This window comes from Ruditapes philippinarum, unplaced genomic scaffold, assembly GCF_026571515.1.
Source record: "Ruditapes philippinarum isolate M1 unplaced genomic scaffold, ASM2657151v2 ctg20126_1_1_1_1, whole genome shotgun sequence".
Taxonomy (NCBI): Eukaryota; Metazoa; Mollusca; class Bivalvia; order Venerida; family Veneridae; genus Ruditapes; species Ruditapes philippinarum.
Genome location: NW_026856196.1, coordinates 1884 through 11471, shown reverse-complemented (window position 1 = coordinate 11471; position 9588 = coordinate 1884). Strand labels below are relative to the sequence as shown.

The following is a 9588-nucleotide window of genomic DNA, read 5'->3' as shown; positions in this document are numbered from 1 at the left end:
CTCCAGATCACGACACTAAGCCACACTGAATTCACCAGAGCACAGTTCAACCACCGCATTGTTCCTTGGGCAGGCTGTCAAGCAGTTTACCAGTATTAGTTTTGCTTTCACTTTTGCAAGGAAACTGAATCTTCCGTACATATCAGAGCAGACGGTACAGTGCGCATGATCGGTTAGAAAGGATTTCATGATCAATCACAACGAAAGTGACCTGCCGCCATCCGGGGGTCTCGAACCCGGGTCGCCCGATAGAATGTGCCTACATCCCACCTATTGAGCTAACCGGATGGTTTTTAAAAGCCGCTGTGTATATACAATATACAAACTATTATAAACATCATAATTATTCCAATGAAAAGCGTCAGTACAAACATGCAGTTTGTTAATACTAGTAGTAAATATATTAATCAATACAAAGTCTTACCTTCAGAGTCCTTCAGTTTTAATTGGGAAGAATTTTCTTGCATTTGCAAAGCACAGAAAAGTTACCAATAACGCAAGCTGAATGAATGAAGTATGCATATTCTAACTCGGCCCCTGCTGTAATACGATCTCCTGTTCTCTGTAATATGTAACACAGACATAAAAATTGAAGTCATTAACAATCTTAGATTATGTGATATGTAAAAATATTGGATATTAATTAGTTATAATACATAGGTCCTTGAAAAACAGATTCATACACTTCAAAATCTGTAAGTAAATTTAATAAAAGTTTTGACAAACAGTGAAAGTTTATAAAATATCAAGCACTAATCATCTATCACAACTGCCTATGTTTTAAATTGTATTAGTCTCAAATCCAATGCAAATAACTAATAAAGAAAAATTTTAATGGAAATGACAATAAATTCACAGAAAAGTAACTAACCCCCTACCTCTGACCAACCCCAAATCTTACTTTAATCAATCTACCAAGGGAAATACGAAATAACGAGTAATACACGTCAACACCAGAGCAAGTTTACAATATTTTATTTGGGTCTACTAGATTCGGTCATCTTTATGTCTATTCAAGCTCACTTGGGGAAAAAGCTACATGTTGATATTATTATATTTAAACTCGAAGTCCTTTTTAACTAGCAGTGATGTGATATGAGATAACATGTTAATTACCCAATCAAAACTCAAACTAACCATTTTTAGGGTTGCACAGTAAATAGCAAATCTTTAAACTCTACCCCTTTTTTCTGGGAACCCAGGACAGTATTTTCTTAATATTAAGTGTATTAAAAAAATGTTTTTATGGGATGAGATAACCCGGTTTCCCCCATGGTGTATGATAATTTTAAAAAAAACCAATTACAAAGGATTTCGAGACACATCGAGATTTCACTCTTTTAAGCAAATGGCCCCACTTTTCTTGCTGCGGAAAATTCTAAACAATTTTTGACAGCATTCTCTACCTGAAAATATATATGAATGGAATTTAATTTGGCTTAGAAACTCTCTCCCAGATTCTAAAATAAATATTACACAACCTCATACCAAACAATGGATATCAAATTACATATACAAGTATTTAGGACAAATAGATCGAAAACCAATACAATTTTAAATATCAATACATGTTTCGCTTTAAAAGCTTCATCAGTATAAATAAGAAGTATTGTCAGAATAATCTTAACTAGAATGATATCACTGCACATTACTTTCCTTTGCATAAAGTATAGATTTTGCATTTAAAATTACAGATTGGAGGGAACCAATACTGAAAATTTGTGTTACCATATTTGAATATATCCGAATATTGGATTCTTATATAAGCTACAAACTAACAGTCTATACCCAAATACTGGTAATAAATTTTAAATGGAAGGTGCTATTTATTGCTACATTGATAAAGCAATTTTACACCTTAATAAGGGAAACTGAAAAAGTAGTGTTCATTAAATAACAAAATCAATAAAATGTGAAATATGTCTACTTACAAAAGGTCTGTATTTTTTCTAACAAGTCTAACAAGAAGCTTCTGCTGAAAATTCCCATGCTGAAAAACAACAATCATACTTCATTAGTTCATATAACAAGAAACCAAATGGATCTCCTAAACAATTCACTCACTAACAACTGAAAAGAAGGAAACAATTCCTTTATAAACAATGAACAATGGAATTTTTGTACAATATATTTGAGCAGTTACATAAATCTTGTATTATGCCTATTTTGTTCATTTACTCTTCTTTAATAAAAATAATAGTCTTAATAAATGAGTTTACTTCAAGGTTTTATTTCAAAATGCTATATGCTTGCACATTACAAAACTAGTTGACATTCCTGGAATATGGAATCTCTTTCATAATCCTTTATAACAACAGATAATTTACAAATTACATTACCCATGAAAAGGAGTGCCCCAAATGTTACATAAATATGGCATTTTTTCATGAATATAGAAACATACAAAAGGAAGAATGTATCACAATGTATACAAATGAAGAAATTAGATAAACCCCACATATGACATTTTTTTTTTTATGTAAACACACAAAGAATGTATAATAATAAAGAGGTAAGTTAAACAATCATGTACATGTATATAACTTACAATCCACTTGATAAACCACTGAGCCTTTGTATCAATTAGTGCGACGAAATGTACGGGAGACAGACCCTGGGACGTCCCGACTGTACCCACATGGTGTATTGACAGCAGATTGAGGGTACTGACTAACACTTCTTCTAAATACCTAAACAAATAATAACAAACACAGATTCAATGATGAATTTCTTAACTATAGAAGACATGCTGAAAATCTCAACTCACTGAAAGACAAACTAACAGTTTCCAAAAAATGATATCCTCTACCAAATAGAACACTATGAACACTCCAAAAAAAAATGTTCCACAGAAAAATTCCACTTTGATGGAAGTAATTTCCCACAGTAAATATCTATCTTAAAGTGAACTGGTCAATATTTCTTTTATTTCAAAAAGTATCTTTTTTTATTTCTGGTGTTCTGTTACAGCTAACAAAATGTCATTTGTTAACTATATAACTTAACCATATTTTGCTTCTTTTGCATTTTTTGGCAGTAAGTACAGTTATATTGATTCGGTATTTTGTATGGAGGTCAAAATATAACATTTTGTTTAAATTTCATGGCAAATTGTTTCATATTTGTGCCCCTTTCAGGCTATAAGCATCTAACATGCCCTAATAAAACATTTTTAAAACATTACTTTAAAACCTTACTAAACTCCTAAGAAGAAAAAATATTCATTTAGGAGGAGTATTGTGTCTTTAAAATACATATATAGATCAAAATTACATACTGTTCCGGATATCTTATCCAGTAATTAATTGTTTCTTGTTGAAATTCATTCATTAGGCGGAACTGAAAAATAAAATATAACGTTTGAAATATCAACAAGTCTTCCACTTCAACTATTTAAACAAAATAATTTTTTTTGGCCTTTTTGTGCTGAATTATAAAGTCACGGTTGTCACCCTAGTAAATGCAACAAATATATTTCTTCATGAATTAAGATGATGATTCTTAGTAGAAAAATTAGTAAGTTAGTAAGAAAATACATGTCTTTATTTACAGGCTACACATTTGGTGTCCCAATCTTCTATGTGGGCCTCAAAGACATAATTTACAAAATATACACAATTAACATCATGGCTATACAGTGAAATTTTTAAAATACATACGGTCTTGAAAACACAAAAATAATATATTACTTTATGAAAACACTATATATATTCAATACACAATATAATTTCAAAACATAATATATGTACATAATATAATATAATATATAATTAACTTACAGCTGTCAGAATTCTCCGTATTTCAGGTCTGGCAATATCCAACCCATTCTTTATCTTTGGCATATTACTCTTACGGTTGTGAAAATGACAAATCAAATGCTCAGCTGAAATAAAATAATTCTGGTTAATGACACAAAGAAAATATCATGCAATTTCCAAATAATGTTTGTGTGTGAATGATTATTCACGGTAACAAATAACAAAGATTATCTCATTCAAAGACATTCAGTAATTTTAGAAATAACACCTCAGACAAACAATATTGAACAATATTAAGTTTACAGTTCTTACAAAAAAATTCTTTTAAAAACATAATGTATCTCTTGACTACATAACATATATATATTTCATATGTAACAACTTAAGTTTTGCCAGAGTTTATAATTTATGTCTTAATTGATGCTGTGTAGAAGAAAGGTGTTGTTTGTTGGTAGATTAAACACAAGTATGATTCCTCTTTCTGTATAGAGTGAAACTGCATCTCATGTCAGACATGTTGTTTAAGGTAAGTGCAAATTATTTTGTAACTTAAAATCCTATAGCATCTATACAGAAACTTGATATAACACATTACAGTAAACACTCTGAAAACCGGACCCTCTGAAAACCGGAATCCTCTGAAAACCGGACCATTTTAAAAGTCCCGTATTTTCTCCTTATATGTTCATTGAAAAAAAATCCTCTGAATACCGGAACCTCTGAATTCCGAAAACCGGACGATTTTCTATGGTTTCTAATGCTAAACATGCATAAAAAATCCTCTGAAAACCGGCCAGCAATTTTAAGTGTCAACTTTCTGTGTATTTTAATGTAGATCAAAAAATAATCTCAACTGGTGACATGTTCAATTACCAATTAGGGATCACCTCCATTTATCTATGCAGGTGTGAAAACACTTGTCAGCGTGTGTTTATTTCTTATTGGCAATTAAATTAAAGCTCTTTCATCATAATTGTGTATTTCCCTGTATAGGCATGATTTTTCAAAATGTTTTAAATTTTATTTTTAAATATAAAATGTCTAGAATAATTGGGAAACTTTTGTAAAATGAGTTTTGGATTGCTTAAAATTTTGACCTTGAAGTTATCTCTGGTTTGATATTAATTTTATGCAAAAATAGTAATACTAAATTCCATTAATTACATATTTCAAAAGCCAATTAAAAAGATATATTTCAGACAATGTGTTGTTATAATTTCTGATTTTCAGAATTATATTCATGGATTTGCATAATAAAACTACTTAAGATATTTATTGCAAAAAGAAATTAAAATATGACTTAGACAAAAGGGTTGAAAAGCAAATACAAATGATTGAACAAAGTCATTGTTCAAACACATCATATTAATCAATAAATGTATAAAACCTCTGAAAACCGGAATCCTCTGAAAACCGGACTTTTGGTCAAGTCCGGACAGGGTCCGGTTTTCAGAGTTTTTATTGTAATAGGTACTACTGCATGAACTTAAGTGGAATCAAACTCATAGTTAATAAACTTTTAATACATATCACAGATCAAAACTGTTCACTTTTTAAGGGGGGGGGGGGGGGGGGAAGATGTGTAAGCAGCCGGTAGAGCCTTGTAAGGGTGTTCCAAAGGTCCAGGGTTTTCAAGTCAAATCAGGCTGTCACCCTGTGACATTTGGCGCCCAACTAGGACCTCGACTGCATATAGCTCAAGAGTTCAATTCACAGTGCTCTGTTATCCTGAGAAATTTGAGGACAAATTTCAATACAGCAGGGGAGTATGTCATAGTTCAGAACTGTTCACTATTTAGGGGACAATGTGTAAGCGGCTTGATAGCACAATGGGTAGACCCGTAGAACAGTATTCACAGTATTCACAGGGTTCTGGGTACGAGTCCTGGTCAGGCTGCACATTTTTCTCACTATATGACACACACACTGCCTTATAATGCACAATGTCTAGTATCATTATCTAGTACACTGACAGGATATAACCATGACTAAACTTAAAAGCTTACCCTGTTTATATCAATTTTGTAATGGTTTTGTCCTGCATTAAATCTAGAACAGTTCCTTCTGAAAAGTAAGGGATTTCAATATCGACATTTAAAAACCAAGCTCTGTTTTTGGGTCAGAGACCAGAATTAGAATTATGACTATTTTTGCCCATGGAGCACAACTTTGAAGTTATAAATATGTACTTACTAAGAAGTGTATAAATGTCTTTGGTATGTGGAGATGGTGTGCTAAAAGCTCTCGTCACAAATTTCAGAGATAATGTCTGCAAAAGAAGAAATGAAAATAAGATCTAATGTTTTACCATCTTAGCTGAATATCTTGTCTTATACAATTTAGATGTACATGTATAAACTCTTTAAATATTCTTATATTTCAGACAAAAACTAGCACAAACTCAATGTTATCTTCTGGATAACTTACCCGTATAAAAATAACTTTCCCTCTTAAAATTTAAACTTATAACCATGATAGGCTAGTAGTTTAAGGTCAATACCCTTTACAGACTTAGCTACAAGGGCTATAATTTTCTTGTTCATAAAGAAAAAGAGAAAACATACCACAATTTGATCATCAGAATCTAGAAGAGCATCTAGGATATGTTTCTTGATGACTTGGAAATGATCACAGCTAATTACATCATCAATTCTTACAGTGTTCATGTTCTGTAGAGCTTCACGTCTTGTCTACAAGAATAGATTGAAAAATATCATATCTAAATAGTCGCATTTGAAAAAAAACATTGAAGACTTGTATCTCAAAGTCCCTTTAATTCATGGTCTTAGGTAATGCTGAAGATTTAACACTATCTTCGTTACAGTCTAATAGGACATCAAAAAAGAATATTTCTTTAATAAAGATTATAAAGTGTACATATAAATCTACACTATTTTTGTATGTAACATATTTACAAGTCATCATTTATGTTTTATCTTTTAAACTGTAAAAACCTTGAAATTTGTATGAAAAGATGCTGTAACCACAATTTACAATAACAAAGTAAAATAAAACCATCAGAAGAATGAGATCTTACCGCAACATCCTTTGTTTTACTCATCTTTTCAGAAACTTGTTGAAGATATTCTGAATTCATAAATAAACTGCCCTGTAAAAAAAAAACCATATCTTTAATCAAATATTACACTTATAATTCAAAAAGACAAAATTTAAAAACAAACAGACTCAATACTTAAAAAAAAGATTTTTTACAGCAATCCATGAAGTTCATGTACAGAAAAATTCTTTCTTTTCTGAAGGCTGACAATTTTTTTCAACTTTTTCAAGATTTCCAAATATTTAAGCATATTAATATACTAAATGCTGTGTGTTTGTTTGTTGCATTTAACGCCTTTTCCCAACAGTATTTCAGTCATATAGGTGGGTAGTTTCCTAACCATCGTTCCTGGAGAGTTACACCAGTTCTAGACTACCTTCCTCCGTGCTAAACTACCAATGCATCTCCCGGGGATCGAACCCACGCCAGAGAGGTAACTGGATTAGAAGTCATCGACTCTAACCCCTCGACCACGGAGGCGGTTATACTAAATGCAATAAAACTGGTAAAATATATATATATATAAGGTCCCTAATTACAACCAGATTATCAAAGTTTTCATAGAGTTAAAAGGAATTCCATTGGTAAATTTTCATTTTTCATAGAGTTTTAAGGAATTCAATTGGTTAATTTTTAATCATGTGACATATATCAACCAATCAGTGGTTGTATTTTTAAATTGATCATATATTCAAATTACATACATGATTATAAGAGCTGTCTAATGAAGACTCAGTTTCTTCGGAGTCATGAAACGGTCTCATTCTATCATCCTTATTTGGGTATCGCCCAGCACTGTGACTTCCTACACCAAACTCGGCATCAAAATTCTTCACCAGTTCATTCATAGCTTCAACCACGTTAGACTTTAATTTCTTTGTTAAATCTGCACACCTGTGATACATAAATATCATGATATTTATAGATTACATCAATAATTAGACAATTAATATTTTGATTTTGTTTGAAATTACAGCTTCAAACCATAGGGAGAGTTATGTTTTGTCGAGCTTTTGTTTCAGTGTTAAAATACTATCAAATATCAAATTACTTGTTAGAGCTTGCAAAGATATGGTTCAGACTAACCCTTCCAACAACACCAATCACTCTATTCTACCCAAAGAAAATCAATTTATGAAAAAAAAAGGGAAATAAAGTAATCGGTAAAAATCTTTCCAAAAAAAAGTATATCATATATTATAACTTGTTAATAACACTCATCAAGAACCTTATTGTGTTATGGTATAGAGTGATAATCCGAGAGATATGAAAATATCAAAATACTCTTAATATTTAGAAAATTAGATGTTATCTTTGCAGTTCATTCCAAATGCATACTTATTTCTATTTAAAAAGTGTTCATAGACATTTGGTTGTAAGTTGTAATCTAGCTTTAAACAGACTGTGATTCTAGTCCAAAATGTGAAATTGTTTTGGAATTTTAGCAAACAACCCTACTTCCATAAACAATTCTATATGTACTAAAACATCACAGTCATGTTCAATTAACCAATTTATTTAATCTAAGATCATATGTTCCTCTAAAAGTAAATAGAAACAAAAGATTATACAAACACATTGATATGACTTACGGTTTTGACTTAATAATTCTTTCAGCAATTTTGTTGACAAGAGTTTCCTGGCCATCCACTCGTCCTCCATGTTTCTCAATTTCATCTTCGATCTGTGGTCCCAAAATCTCATCTATCTTCTTCTTTAACTGCTTCACAAACTCATATCTAAAAATAGAACAAGGACGTGATTAAAATACACAATGAACCTGATTCTGCTAGAATCAAAGATTGTGGAAGATTTATTTTATATATGTTTTATTTACACATATCACTTAAAATGCACTGACTGATAGATAAGAATGGATATTCTGACAAATAATTATAATAATAAATCAAATATGTATTCTCCATTGAGAAATAATTATATTATTTTCATGTGGAGTTATTCTAGAATTTATGAGTTACTATTTTTCTATGTTGAGAAAGACAAGCCTTTTGTTTCCTTAGGCTAATTGGACATTAATATTAAAGAAGAGGTTTTTCATTTCAACATGCTATAATAGCTAGCCCTTCTATCAAATGCAATTATTTTCAACATGTTATGAATGATTATCTTTTTAGATATTAACCTTTTTTCCTAAAAATATAGTCCCCTTAACGTCTGAAATTTACATTTACATAAGTCTTGATTAAAGAAAATCAATTAATGATGATAACTGTAAGTCAAATCAGGTTAAGTCAATTTTATCTGTTGTCGGAAATATATATATATATATAACAGTTTAACATAAGCTACGAATAGCTTTTGATCAACATAATAACAAAAAATAAAAAATACAATGTAATTCTACAATGTTACCTGTGAAAATTTTCATCATTTTCTTCAAGATGATGTAAAGTTTCTTCAACATGTTCAGTAGATCCTGCTTCCCTGATATGAGGCTCAAAACTGATGACTAGCTGCCTCAGGTTCTGAACTAATTCCTCACTCTCTAGTCCTTTCAGCGCCATGCCTGTTGTTGAACAATAAAAAAAAACCATGTCATTACTATATAATACAAATGACAAAAAAAAACAACAACAAAACTACACTGAAAATTACTAAATATGATTCCATGCCTTTTTTCCTCTATTTTTGGAAAATGCCACATGGCAAATTTGGGAAATTTGTGTCGTAAAATATTCCAATTTGGGAAAAAAAGTTATCGTGAAATTTGCCAATTTTGGAAAATATGCTAGCATTCAAGGTGTTACAATT

General features: G+C 30.9%; 1 protein-coding gene across 1 annotated transcript; it reads right to left on the bottom strand.

The window, feature by feature from the left end:
* Positions 1 to 489: 489 nt before the first annotated feature.
* Positions 490 to 9341, bottom strand: LOC132745745 (protein broad-minded-like; the record flags this gene model as incomplete). Its single annotated transcript, XM_060734715.1, has 12 exons — positions 9190 to 9341; positions 8409 to 8555; positions 7521 to 7710; positions 6796 to 6867; positions 6323 to 6448; positions 5952 to 6027; positions 3780 to 3883; positions 3278 to 3339; positions 2549 to 2690; positions 1955 to 1990; positions 1359 to 1406; positions 490 to 562 (listed from the first exon to the last, which is right to left on the bottom strand). Coding segments are annotated over exons 1-12 (1228 nt in total), but the record flags the coding sequence as incomplete, so codon positions are not given.
* Between the last annotated feature and the right edge of the window lie 247 nt (positions 9342 to 9588).